The sequence below is a fragment of the Strix uralensis genome, chromosome 7, assembly GCF_047716275.1.
Source record: "Strix uralensis isolate ZFMK-TIS-50842 chromosome 7, bStrUra1, whole genome shotgun sequence".
NCBI classification, from domain to species: Eukaryota; Metazoa; Chordata; class Aves; order Strigiformes; family Strigidae; genus Strix; species Strix uralensis.
The window spans coordinates 23,885,873-23,900,355 of NC_133978.1; the positions used below are offsets into that span (position 1 = coordinate 23,885,873).

Here is a 14,483-nt window from a genome sequence, read left to right on the forward strand (position 1 = left end):
AAGGGAAGATATCAATTTATTCATTAGAGAAGTCTTTCCTGTTTTAAATAAGTAAATTAAATTTAAGCTTTACATTTAAGAAAAACATTAAATGGTAAATGTATATGTCCAGCTGCGGATGCCTCTTATCTGATCAGAAAATCATCTCCTTCGCAGTTTCGGTGTCTGAACTGCTCATCTTCGCAAGTCTGCTCACAGGATGGCACTTTTTATCAGGTAAGAGGCACTCACAACTGTACATACTACAGTAATTAAGGTCCTGTCAGCACTTCAATTGTAAGCCAAGTTGTGGAGTTTTTATAATTCCTCACTGCGAAGTGCTAAAGCTCTATGAGCAAAGGCCTGAGCATTTTTGTTCTTTCAGAGAAAGCTTTATTGAATGAATAAATAGAATCCATTCAAAAGGCTTAGGGGTTTCTTTTACTTTACATTAGGCCATTTATCTTTTTGTTAGAGAGATATCACTCTGTAGGCTGATACCTGCTTCGGTCTGGAAGGATTATCTACCTCTGCCTGTCTCATCCTTCTAACCAGTAGCATTGGGCAGTCACTGACAAGAAATCCAAAACTGAAGTGTGTGAATCAAAGAGACTATGTTGGTTTCTTCTCTTGATGGCAATTTGTATCTTCTTTTTAATGGAATAAAGAAATGTTAGATTTTTCTAATACTGTATTCCTTTCACATCTTTTAAAATCAGAAATGGAATAATGCCTTGTCTCTAGAATATAACAAACCAAAACTTCCAGAACCTGCAAACTGAAGTTGATTTCTAAATTTCGATGATCAATCTGGTTCATACCTATATGAAACAATATTTCAGTTTCCTCATAAAGAATTTTGATTTGAACTAATTTCTAAAAGTTACTTTGGAAGTTTGAAGTAATATTTTTGCTTAAGCAAAAAATTAAAAGTTAATGACTTCACACTATGGATGGGAGTGACCTACTGCAGTTACACCTACTTCAATAATTAGAATTGTTCCAGCATAGTACATTTTATTTGTACGGTTTCTTTGTAATTTTGTTTGCAAAAACACTGAGCCTTGCTGGTTTACATGGCAATTTCAATGCTCGGTGACTGCTCTGTCTCTGCTTGTGTGCACTTCCAGTTAGAGTTGAGTACTTTTAAAGACAGATGAAAAACATGTGAGATAGCATTTAAATAATATGGTAGTTGTATCCTATGAAGAAAATCAGAGACCAAGTAATTTAAGATTCTACAAATACGTGTTTGTTAATTGCACATGCAGACTACAGGTGGTGCTCCCTGTCTTCTCTCCTGAATGCTCCTGCTACTGTTGAATACTGTTGAATGTTTATGTTGTGATTTCTCTGCACTCCAGTTTGTAAATCCCCAGCAAGTATGATCACATTTAGTTCTGGTGATCATTTCACTACCATGGCATGAAAAGTTTATTAACCTGTATAGGTCTCTGCAGTGTTACCTTTCTTTTTTGGTCACTGAAGTTCATCTCTATTGCATCTGAAGGATGCAGTAAAATATTTCTAGTTTTAATGATAGCTTCTGTAATAATTCTTTATATTTCCAAATTTGCAATAAAAAATACTTAATTAGCTATGTTCCTGTGCCCTGTGGCAGGGAGGTAGTTAAACCCATACAACTCCTGAGACAATAAGATTTTCCTGGTTTTTATGTTGTAGAAACTGTCCAGTATCCTAATGAAGTTAACAGGAAAACATCAGACTTAAATGAAATGCTGACAGACTGAAAAAATAAGACATTTAGTAAAACAGCACTTCCAGCAACAAGTGCCCAGGTATTCCACAGTACTTTCTGGAAGCCCACCCACTCTTCCCTCCCATTCCACAGGTTTTGTCCAATTCAGGGATCCAAACAGTTGATTTGTCTTTTTTTTTTTTTCCAGTAGGAACCAATAAAAATGTATCACTAGATCTGCAGTTGAGGAGTTTGGATTTGGGGGAGAAGTTAGCCATCATCTCAGAAAATCAGCTGACAGCAATTTGACCTGATTTTTTTTCTTTTTTCTTTTTTTTTTTTTTTTCTTTTTAATACCAGAGTAACCTGGCTCCCATTAATCTAGTGGTGACTACTGGTATAGCTATGGAACCTCCATTTATTTAAAAACCAAACAAAGTACATCATCTGTAAACAGACTTTGGTTTAGAAAATATAAAATTTCAAGATTGCTTTTTCTCAAACACAGCAACACAGAAATAAGTGGTGTTGTTTGAGCACTCCAAGTATATATGTTGTAAAACATAGAATCATGAAACATACAAAAGCAGATACAGGAATTTTATATTAATGACAAATAACTACAACTAACTGACTTAGAGATTAAATACAGATTTGAAGTACAGGCATGGATTTAACTGTTGAAATGTATAGAATTATATAAATAAAACTGATTGTCATATAAATGTGTCTTAGGAATAAGCTCTGGCTATTCTTAAGACACTCTCTAATTGCATTTTCTTTGTATTTTTTATGAATTATTTCTTCATGTTTTCTCGTCTGTTTTTGTTGTTGTTTTCCTCTTGCTTTTGTTTTTAGTCTTACCCTATGGTACTTCAGTATCGACCTAGAATTGACTTCGGTTAGACCAAAGGGCCAGATCCCACTGAGATGAATCCTGCACTATTTGTTTACCCATCGACAGATTGCACAATGAATGGATGTGCCTGGATTAGGGGGACACAACCAGATTTTCAGCATGCAAATAAGGACATTGTCTTTCTTAAAACTGTCAGTTGCATCTCCGTTGTTTCTATTAGAGCAAGCCAAGTGCCATTCTGCTACTGAAATGTGCATAAGATATTTGTGTATCTTACAAGTGTGCTGCAAATCATAGCCAAAATCATGAAGTGTACAGTCAAGATTCAGAAACTATGGAATATTTTTGCTTGCGTGTTAGAAAATTTTTCTGGTCCTAATATTGATTACACTAGCAAAATGGCAGAGTGCTCATTCCATGTGGTGTTGCAGTTTCACACACTTACTATTTTACTGAATATTGTTGTTTAAATCATAGAGTACTGTACAAATAACTAAGAATTATACCTTGAAAATATTTTGTATAGAAAATATATTTAGAAAAGTGGTGATTGGACCACTACCTTTTTCTTGATAAGCTTCTCATGGGTCCAGGTATAGCTCACTCATGAGTGTGCAACAGTCCTTTTGCAGTGAATGAAGATTAATTACCCTTAACAAGAGATGTAGAACATGGTAATTCAAAACAGTAATTTTAAAACTTCTAAATAGATTCTGCTAATATTGCTTAAAAGCGTTGCAGCCTTTGTGATTGCACTTTTCTATGGTTTCCCTAAAGATTGGAATTTGGGATACTAGCTATTTTTGGAAAATGGCTTCTGGTCAGATTACATTTCTTCTAATAAAGCCTCCATAAAAATGAAGTTAAAAATAATGTAAATGTCTATGGAACAAATAAATTTCACTATAAGATTACAACCAAGGCAAAATTTTACATAATTATTGCCTTTCATAGTAAACATTTCCTTCTGAGATTGGTTGCAGGTATATAATATGCTAAGACAAAAATAACATATAGCTTTAATTACATTATATATCTCTTGTGACTATCTGGAGTTTAGAATTCATTATAGAAATTTTCATTAGTTAAAGTCACATCATAAAACTATTTCCATAAAATTAGAGGTAATGCAATACTGAAGATAAGCAGTCTGACCAAAATAATTGTTCAGGTCATTTTTTTTTAAGACCTGGTAGTGCTGGATAAAAAGTGATTGTTGCCTTAGGTATTGCAAGCGTAATGGTTCTAGTATAGAATGTTTATTGGGGTTTCTGGTAATGTTGCAGGGAGCATAGTAATGCATATGTTTTCTGTAGTCTTCTGTTGTCTTTGCTCTGCTTAAAAGTCAGTTGAGTTTTTCACTTCAAATTCTATGGAGATACTTATAGTTCAGTACCTTTACGTAATTTCTACTTAATACACACCTGCTAGTATCGTAGGTAACTATTTCCTTTCTTATGCCTTTTGCGTACAGCAAAAAGGAACTAAATCAATTTTTCAGAAGCTACTATAGAGTGAAGTTATCATTCTTAGATAAGACAAAGTGAAAATTCTATCTTGGGATCAAATATAAAAGATAGATGCAAGGGTGTAACTCCTTTGTAAATTTATGTTCATGTAGATTAGTATGTTTCTGTAGGAGAAATAAGCAAGTTGTGGATTAAATCTGGCCCCTTTAATGTTAGTAGGAGTTTTAACTTTGATGACTTGAGGAATCCATATAGAGTCGGGTTGAATTCTACCATTGCACTCCAAAGCCCATATGACATGCAGAAATAAAGATGCTGTCAGTAGCAGTCTGTTTAGGAAACCTGCCATTGCAGGTCAAGGTTGCACATATTGTGCAGATGACAGTAAACCTGGGGAAGCAAAATGTTAAGGAAGCTGCTGCTCCTTTCTGCAGGCATAGTGTGCTGATACAAGCACTGATTTGCCCACGCTGTAGATGGGAAGGGTGCACATGCTGGCTGCAGGAAGCAGTCATCTTTTTGCCCACCCAGTCTATGTGCTACTTGACAGAAACAAGAAGATACTCCATGTAGGGAGGGCCCTTCTCCTCTGCAGAGTCTCTAGGGGAAAACAGATTCTTTGTGTATATAGAGGTCCTCCTCATGGAGCAGCTTGGAAGAGCAGAGCATGCATTCTAATTGCAAATCAGTCTTCTCTTTAGTATATACAGTTGTTTTGTACGGTAGAAATAGGATATTATTTGTAAATATTTACATGCACATACAAATGACACCTTACAGTTTTTATATATTTCACGTGGTTTTATACCAGAATTTTCACTGTAGATTCACTTGACAAAACACCTTTCAATTTATCACAAAACTAATGGTAGTACGCTTAAGCTTAATTTCTGCTTGGTTCAGGGGACAGTTTTTTTCTCAACAGTTGCACTTACTGTTTTGACAAATTTGAACAGACTTGTTTTAAAAAGAGAAGAACACATTATTTTTAATCCATTTTAAGTTATCTTATACAGCAGTTTGCGTCCACCTAACAGGACCCCTGAAAAGGACTACTTTGTATTGGTTTCTGAATGGCAACTAATAGAAGATTTGACTGTTAATGACTTTCTGTATTCACAATTCAGAGCGCCATGAATTCTCTTGACCAGAATTGGACATTGGTTTACTTCACGGTATTTTCTTGATGCAACATAAAGATAGATTACAGAAGGCAAATCTTCATTTTAAGCATGGAAAATACTGACAGATATGATTTAATGTTCCCAGCTGAGAGTCATGACATTAAATGCATATGATTTAGCCACCTACACTTTATGCATTTCTGATTTGATGGCACGGTGCCTGAGTGCTGTTATCGTTTAATAGTTTTTGTAACAGTGAAGTGCCAGTGAAATACATATCTTAACTGGGCAGCTTGTATAACACAGGCATTGCCTTCTTTACAGGAAATTTCTCTGTTGTATAGTACATATGTGCCATGTGTCTACAGATATGCATATTTAATTCATTTGTGCCAATTAAGAATATCTGAACAGCATAGGAATATGAGAATGTGTGTACAGATTCCTGTGTGCCAAAGATGGGGTAAAGTGAAATGAGTACCTAAGCATTCCATTAAAACTGCACCATATGCCATCCTAGAGCAGATGACTGTATACAGTCACACTTTCTGAGCATTTCCATGACAAAGTGTCACCACTGCATGTTTGTAAAGAATACGAATATAAAGTAAGTGTTGCTGCCACTGTGTTTCTATGACTTTCCCATATTGGCAGTACCTAGCTGCAGAGGAATAAGACCTAAAAAATTCTGTACTACTACCTAACCATACTGTCTCTTATTTAGCATATTGGTGCTTTTGCTTTGCTTTTTTTTTTCCCCTAAAAATGAAAAACTTGTATCTGCTTTTAACTCTGGGGTAACTCATTAATGAAAGTCATAAGCGACTTTTTGTTGAGCATAGCTATATGCTGCATTTGTCTAGGAAGAAACTAAGCTAGAATTTACAAACAAGACCCTGTAATAGCTCAAACAATATGGAATTAGATGATTAATCAAGAAATGTATCTTCCATCATGCATTACTACACTGCTTGTAGCTAAGGCCTAGTCCTATAAACATACTTTTATTTGGATGAAATACCAAATAAGATTACTACAACAATCTAAGTGACTCATCACTATAGTAGGTACTGTTCACACAAAAGCTGGGATTTGGGTCCTAGGAGTATGCAACACTCTAAGTATATTGTGCATACTCAGCTAGCTTGCAGTTATTATGCAAAAAAAAATATAATTATAAAAAGTATTATTTTGACTTCACTGAAAATGTTATGTAAAGCAAAGTGCCTGTTTATTAATACAGAATACCTTTTAAGCCCATTATTGGCATTTGGCAGGGTAATATTTGCTTGTGTATTTTATCTGTGGTTTTAATATTTTCAACAAAAATATTTCATAAACATGCTGTATTGAAGAGCTTTCTTTCATGGGAAACAAGCAGAAAAATAAATTTTGTTAGATAATTTAAAATTGAAAAAACCTATCTCAGTGGTAACTATATGAAAATAATTACTTTCATATGGAAATTATTTCATTTTCTGCATGAGGAACCCTTGAATTCTGGATTTTGGTCTTTTTTTCTGCATAGGTTCCAACAATTTGACTTGACTTTTCTCTTCTGCAGTTATCAAAAACAGTGCCAGTAAATCTGCAGGAGAAGAGATTGATCGCATTCCCTTTAGATATAAGCTAGGCTCTTGTTCTCCACTGCAGACAAAGTAATGGTCCAGAGTTCCATCTCATCTCTCCCACGTGTAATTGTTAGACATGACTTTGCGAGAGAAGTAAAGAATTTTTCCTTCTCTGCTGTTTTCTAAAATAACAAAATAGACCAGGGTTTAGTTGAACCAATCACTGAGTTGCATTGTTCCATTTGTGTTTTTTTCACATTTTCATATCACTGAAGACACCAAGAGGCATTCGCTCCCCAGAAAAAATATTCTTGGGAGTACTTGCAACAAAAGGAATAGCATCAAGCTCAGCCAGATGCTATGTCTGATAGAAATACTAGAGAACAGATAGTTGTTCAAAGCCAGTCTTAAGTCTCAAAAGAAACAGATGGAGCCCTGTTTATTGAGGGGCTACATAAAATACAGGTCAATTACATGGACTGATCAAACTCATTTTTATCCTGGAAAAGACCAAAGGCAGTTAAGACATCATATCCACAGCAAATATATAAACAGAGGTGCTTAAATCAAGAGCTTGGTCCAGTTTCTTCACTTAACCTAGACAGATTGAAGGCATGTGTTTGCTTGCATCGAAAATGCATACATAATGTAGGATATTCCCCTCTCATTTTAATTCATGTTATGTTATTTTATTATTTATCTCAGTGAAAATGTCTATTCAGGCACTCTCTGTCCTGTAATTAATTCTAGGTTCTTACACATCTCTTGCCCATTCCCATACCCCACTCCATTTCATGCCCAACAAGTAGAAACATTGAAGAGTTATAAAGGAGAAATTGCACATGAGGAATCAGCTCATAGGTTTCATTTGTCAGGCAGCTCTCATGGATTTCAGCAAAGTTTTCATAGTTCTGCATTTTGAATCCTTTATAGCCATTTTGAACAAGGTAATGCTTTGACAGGGTGTTCAGCTAAAGATACTTGTTTGAGGAAGGATTGCAGTCTACTGGAGCATGTTCCAGGATGAATTCCAAGACACAGGGGAATTGATTCATCCTAAATGAAATGTGAAAAGCTTCCAACTGCTCATTTACCACTAGTTTTATCACATATGGGTATTCTGGCCTTCAGACCTCAGCTGAAACATCCTTCTGTAGGAATGTCCTCCAAAAAATGATCTTATAATGGTAATATATTTTTCTTCATAAGCAGATCTACCTGTTGAATTATTTTTTTTTAAACTACTGTATACACTGTAGATCAGATTAAAAGATCAGATTCCAGAATAGGGAATTGATTAATTAATTAGTTCCTGATGGATTCTTCCATCCGATGTATGTGCTGTAAATCTTCTTCTGAATTCAGGTAGCTTGCTACTACAGTTGAGTAAGGACGTTGTGTCATTCTCTAGTAAGCAATTTAGATCCATACAGTTCTGGGATGTGGCAGTGAAACAGAGGAGCTCCATAGATGGGTGGGAACATGCAGGCTACCTTTTTTTACTTGCAGAAAGAGACCCAGTTCTGTAGGCTCAAGATGGAGGAGACATTCTGGAAAGAAAGATGTCTACAAGTGGAAGTTTCTGCCATTACATTAATTTTAACCAAAGAGAGGCATTAGTTTGACTTTGCATGCTTATCTGAATCATTAGGCATACATTTCTTTGAAGTAACTTTTATGTGTATTTTCAGCAAATGCTTCTAACGAGGTTAATAACATGGCAGTTGGCAGGATGAGGTGAACAGAATGAGGTGTGCATTTTCCTTTTTCCTCGTGATAGTGAGTGGAAAACAAAGTACAAGTTGAGAGTAGGTTGCTATACAATACACAAAATTGCTGCAACAGTAAAACGTTTGTGCTGCTAGTTAACATACTGAGGTTTGTATTCAAATGAAGTTGTAATAAAGATGTTTATTATTGAAGTGTGAGGCACATTTTATGATGCTATTCTACTCCTAAAATTCTGTTTTGTATTATATTGAGTATAGTAGACATTGTTGCTGTTGTCTCATGAATTTTGATGCAGTAAAATGAAACATGCTCCGTTTTTACTGAAAAATATCACATACTAATTGATTTAAAATTACTCTTTGTTGTTAGATATTTAGTTTGTTCATAAAAAAGTTCTTTTAAAATAAACTATTTTTATGGATAATCTGATTGCCTAATAGTTTTAAGGGACCTATTTAATACCAAAGGTAAAGCCACCCAGAAACTGACTTGGAATAAGGCATTGACACTTTTCTGGAGTGCAGTGGTCAAGAGTTACACCTGGAATCAGTCAAGCAAAACTTAACTGGTGGTAGCTGTCTATGTCATCAAGCTAAAGGGTTAGGCACACCTAGCAGTTTCCAAAACAGAATAGAAAAGGAAAAGAACAGGAGTAGCATAAAGGTTGAGTTAACAGACCTAGAGTAGCTCTTTGAGTCATAGCTCATGTTCCTGAAGAAAAGCACAAAGGCTTGCATTACTGATGTGTCCGCTATACCTGGCCTGTGAACTAATAAAAACTTCAGTGTGCTGTCAATCCTGTAAACCTTCCAAAGCACAAAATATTCACCAAGCTACTTTTGGGTTTTCTAGTTGTAGTTCAGTGATATTTTGGAGGGTGGAAAGGACAGACTTGGAGGATAATGAGAAGATATTAGGTATGTTTTACAGATTTTTATAGATATTTTTTTAGCAAATGGCATTGCTGTCCTTGACATGAGACCATTGATTAGCAAGAAGTTGATTATTTTACTTGTGCGGTATAAAATAGAAAGGATAAAGAAATCCAAATACCTTGATTTCCTTTTCCAGGATGGTGATTAACTAAACTGGAAAGTAATAGGACAATTTAATTATTTAGCTGACTGAAATATTTCATTCTAAAAACTTACTGATCTTATTTTTTTTCTCAAGTACAAGCTTCTTAGAATAAACATGAAGCAATGCATCATTTTTTCCCTTATTGCAGACTTAACTGTTGAAAGAAAAATATTTTGCATTTTTTAAAATTAATGCTAAGCCTGAATTGTTGGGTGTTCCAGGCTACTGAATAGATGATATAGAGTTACTCTCAATGGATTTTTTTGGGGGTGGGGGCCTAAGTGTCCTTATATAAGCTGTGATCCAAGTTACGGTAAGAAAGGAGCCTATGGTGAGCAGTGATAATGTTCTAATGCTTCCTTGCATTTGATCAGTAGTTACCAGTTTTTAATATAACAGCCCTCACAGTACTTAGGAGCTCATAGAACATATTGTGATGTTATGTTGCTAATTTGTTTTAAAATATAAAAATGTTTTAAGCTTTTTGTCAAAAGTGATAACATCATATTACAAATAAACCTTTTTGTGGTTGTAAAATTTAGCTTATAAATCATTCAAATTGAAGTGAAAAAAACACAGGTCATTGTTAATGACAGTCTATCCTACTATTAAGAATATATGTATTTTTGTAAAGGAAAAGCACTTGTAGATATTTAATCAGTCCAATATCTATCTATGTTAATGTTTTGGAAAAAAAGAAAACAAAATGCTGCTTAGAGAATCACTTTTTTTTTTTTTTTTTTTTTTGCTCAAATGCATTTTCTGTTGATTTATGGAATGTTTATTCTGTGTGAAGCTGTATAGTTAGTACAGCTGGGCTAAATGCATATATTAATTGTATCTGACTATGAAAATACATTTTCTATCTAATCAGAAAGCTGATTGAAAAACATAGACTGGTGGTGCTGTTTTCCATCTTTGATATTAGCTTCATCCTGCCTTATAACATTTCTACTTCATAATAATTATTAAAAATACTAATAATTTTTTGTGATGTTTGTGTTTTAATGGATGTTTTATGGTATATTTGGTTCAGTTGTATCTTTTTATACCTATAAATGTTTTTACAAAATGGTGACAAAATTTTACATACAGTATTTAAAAACCAGTTTCCCAGATGAAAAAGTATGCCAGATGAGTCAAGTTTAGTACTTACTTTCCTCCAAAGGAAACTACTGCTGGGTACATGCAAGGAACATGATTGCATCACTAAAGTTTCTAAGCATTTGTACAAATAGTATTTTTCAAATTCAGAATAACTCATTTCTTATAATATGTGGCTATTTTAAACCTCACTCTTAACTGTATTTTGATTCAGCATAGTGGATTAACACAGTTTCAGGAAAAAAGAACAGTAAAGCAAAGAATTTTATTAATGTACAGTAAAGAGTGGTGACCACATTTATTTGTAGTTATTAGTGTACATTCCAAAATCTATTTAGTTATTTCTGTGGGATTGTACAGGGGTCTACTCTATGGGCCTGATGCTGAGTTAAGCTCTTCAGCTTGACTTCAGTAGAGCTACTTTCTTTAATTATGCTTGTAGCTACAGCTTGAAATGACCCAGAGTTCACACTTCCTCACTGAATTTCCTTTCATGGCTGGCTAATATTGTTTAAATTTAATCTTACTATATTAACCTTCCCTTAAGTAAATAAGTTTTGCAACAATGAGTGTGTACACTAGCAGTAGAATTCAGTGTTATAAACTCAGCTGAGTAAATACTTGCATAATTGTCAAACTGGGGGAGAATTTCACTCAGACGATGAACACTTGTAATGGCACTATCTCATTAATACACATGCTTCACAAAGATCTGCAAGTGATCAGGTTTTGATGTGTTTTATTATTTGAATATTGTCCATTTTTATAGTTTTTGTCAAGAGCTAATTTCTGTATGAATTCATTGGGGGTTAACATCTCAGGGTCCACAAAGTAGCATTTTAAAAACTTAACTCCATTTGAGCTATGAGTGCAATACCAGTATTGCAGTCTTTTATCTTTTAAAGAACCAAATACATTGTGTTTTGAAGTATTTAAAAAAGCACTGTAAATTTCACCCAGTTCTACCAAAGGAATGTTTTTTTTAATCTGTGCTAAAATCCTTAGAAGTCGAGTGTGGCCCTGGAAAAAATGAGACACCTCTAACCGAGTTAGCACCAGTGAGCAATTAGGTAAGAGAACTGTTGGCACTAGGGGGTTTTTTGGCAAAACCCTATGGTCCTGCCACTTGGTGTAGAGTGAAGTGGGCCTGTTCAAAGTCGCATCTACATTTGTAAGCGAGGTTTAGTTTAGAACAACAGCTCATGCAAACACTGTAAATGGATCTTTTAGAATCTTGTGTATAAATTATCTGATACGTAATTATACTTCTGATTATGTAACTACCTGTGTGGCTCAGTACCAGTGATGTTAAATAGCGTGCTTCATGCTAATGTCAAGAATGTTCACAGCACCTTTGTACCAGCTGATAACAAATGACAATTTGGTCTGACCTGTATGCTGCAAGATGCCTCTAGCCCAGTTGGATTAATTTTATGAAAAATCTAGATGAGCAAGAAGTATAACTAATCTGCTTACTAGCACTGAATTGCTCCTTTCTCAAAGCAATAAATATATTCATGTTGTAACATCTGTTGTGCGGCCTACAATACGAGTTGTTTTGTTGCATTGTTTCTATATAATTTATTTTGTGCAATAAAAAATCTCTGGTTTTATCTGACTTCTCTAGTTTGTAATAATGTTTGAATTAAACCATTTATTAACTTTATATCTTAATCATGCAAGCATACTATCACTCACAGAAGTGCAGAGGAGAAAATGGAATACAGTGATATTTTGCCATATAGAAAATTCAGAAGTACTTACATGGCTTAATTTTGTTCTCATTAATGTCGTAGAGAGTGTTACCATTAATTTTCATGGGTGCAAAGCCTGCCTAACACTAAAGTTGACTGGATTTGACACCCCATTTGTAAAATATAACCAGGTGGGTTACACAATGTTACTGTGTTTGAGGCTTTTTTTAAAAAGTACATTTCAGTGCTTAACAATCCCATAGAGCTTCTGCCACAGTTTTTTTTAAACATAATTTCACTGCTGGTTATCACATCAGCTTTATTTTTTCCTTTTTGTTCTCTCCCTTTTTGATATTTTTCTGTGTTAATATGGTTTCAGTAGTATTTATTGTTCTCTGCACTTACCTTCTGGTAACCCTTTATTATGTTGTTGAGGTTTCTTAACTCTTAAGATAACGTAAAATAAATGTGCATGCAAATTGAAAGCTAGAAGATACCGTTATAAATGAGACCTTGGTGTGAACTAACAGTCTTCATACTATATACTGAATTATTGCAAAGAAAAACAATGGAGGGAGAGCTATTATTCAAGAAAACTTACACCTTTTATTTGAGATGCCACTGTGAAACCTGCAATACCACTGCATGAGATCAGAGATATGGTTCAGATTTGGAAATGATAGAAAGGATTGCTGATTAAACTATGACCCAAGACAAACAGCATTTTGCATCCTCTTGTAAAATCCTTCTAGATGTTCGCAGAAGATGATAACAATTGCTTATGAACACAAAATGTGAAGGTATATGTAGTATATTGTAATATGTACATATGATTAAATGAAACACGTTTTGATGGGATTTGTTAGTAATGTTTCAGTTTACTGATACACAGGCAAAGAGCAGTCGTGGCACCACTGGCTGCTATGTAACCTGTACAGCAGAAGCAGTGCAGCCTCACTGGCTTTCTTTTTCATGTTGAATATTTGACCTTCAGATTTGTCAAAGGTCATAGACTAATACTTCCCCTTCTTCTAAAAGTGTTCTTGAGACTTAGGGTCACTCAGTGGAAAAAAACCCAAACTTTACATAATGCTTCTACGTAATGCTACTACACTCTTTATGAAACAGAAATTGAATCATATTTAAGTGCAAAGTCTACTCTTAAGTAGGGAGCAATGTTTCCTCAAGCTAGATTTCCATTAAAAATGTTGGTGATTAAATTATTTTAAAGAATTACTTTGTTTCAGGTAGCTAAAAAGAGAATCACTATCGGGAAAAAAAACGTACATAGAACTAGTAACATATGTCTGATCAGTCATAAACCTGGATTATGTTTTATTGAAGGAGGAAAGTAGGTGGTATACAAACAGCTGCTTACATCGGGGTGCAGCATATGAATTTCCCTGTTAGAAATGCCATTCAAATTGCTTGCTAGCCTGATTATTTTTTTCTCTTATTTTAGATGAGAACATGCTATGCAACATCATTATAGGCAAGAATAATGTTTTTCAAAAGGAAAGTGATTTAGTAATCTAGTTTTCATTAAAGAAACAGAAATTTGCTGGCACTATGTAATATGAGAGCCTCATTCCAGTGGCAGACTTCCAACATCTTCATTTGGAAAGAAGACTGCTGCATTCATAATTCATAAAAGCATTGGCATCTATCCCATTAAACTAACACAGGAAGAGAAAACATTCTTATATTCAAAAACAGTCTGTCCATCTTTCCTAAACTATTTATAGGTAAAGTTCTGTCCTTTCCTGCAGCACGCAAGTAACTACAGTAAGTGCATTTATAGATATAGAAAATAATTACAATAACGAACATATTCTTAAGAAAAGCTGTACTTAATACCAGTTTTGGAGACACTTTAAACTTCTTGGATTTCATTTCATCCTTTGGTGACTGAAGATGCACAACATGTATGTGTCAGTGCCCCTGCAGACTTTCAGTCCTGCTGCCGGTAGCCTCTACAGATTTTAATGTTCTAGTACATCTGTAGAACTGGCAGAGCTTCTTACTAGCCAGTGTTCTTCCTTTAATTTTTCTGTCTGTGTCTTCCTCAGAGTGGTATGATTTTGTCTTGACTACTTTCTAAAAGGTGTTTTATTCCCATGCTCCTCCCTCTAAACTACTAAAAGTGATGCAGACATAAAGAGACTACTCTCTA

The 14,483-nt window shown here is 34.6% G+C and overlaps 1 protein-coding gene across 6 annotated transcripts in view; it reads left to right on the forward strand.

The window, feature by feature from the left end:
- PCGF5 (polycomb group ring finger 5) overlaps nucleotides 1–12,234 on the forward strand; it is a 73,372-nt gene extending 61,138 nt beyond the window's left edge. For 2 of the 6 annotated variants that reach the window (XM_074874913.1, XM_074874912.1), the window contains 2 exons: nucleotides 157–216; nucleotides 2,537–12,234. In XM_074874913.1, coding sequence (XP_074731014.1) covers nucleotides 157–216; nucleotides 2,537–2,584 — 108 coding nt within the window. In that variant the 3' untranslated portion in view covers nucleotides 2,585–12,234. Of the gene's footprint in view, nucleotides 1–156; nucleotides 217–1,662; nucleotides 1,779–1,886; nucleotides 2,513–2,536 lie in introns of those variants that run through there. The other 4 variants (XR_012629688.1, XR_012629689.1, XM_074874915.1 and 1 more) reach the window with 4 other exon arrangements.
- Nucleotides 12,235–14,483: the final 2,249 nt, after the last annotated feature.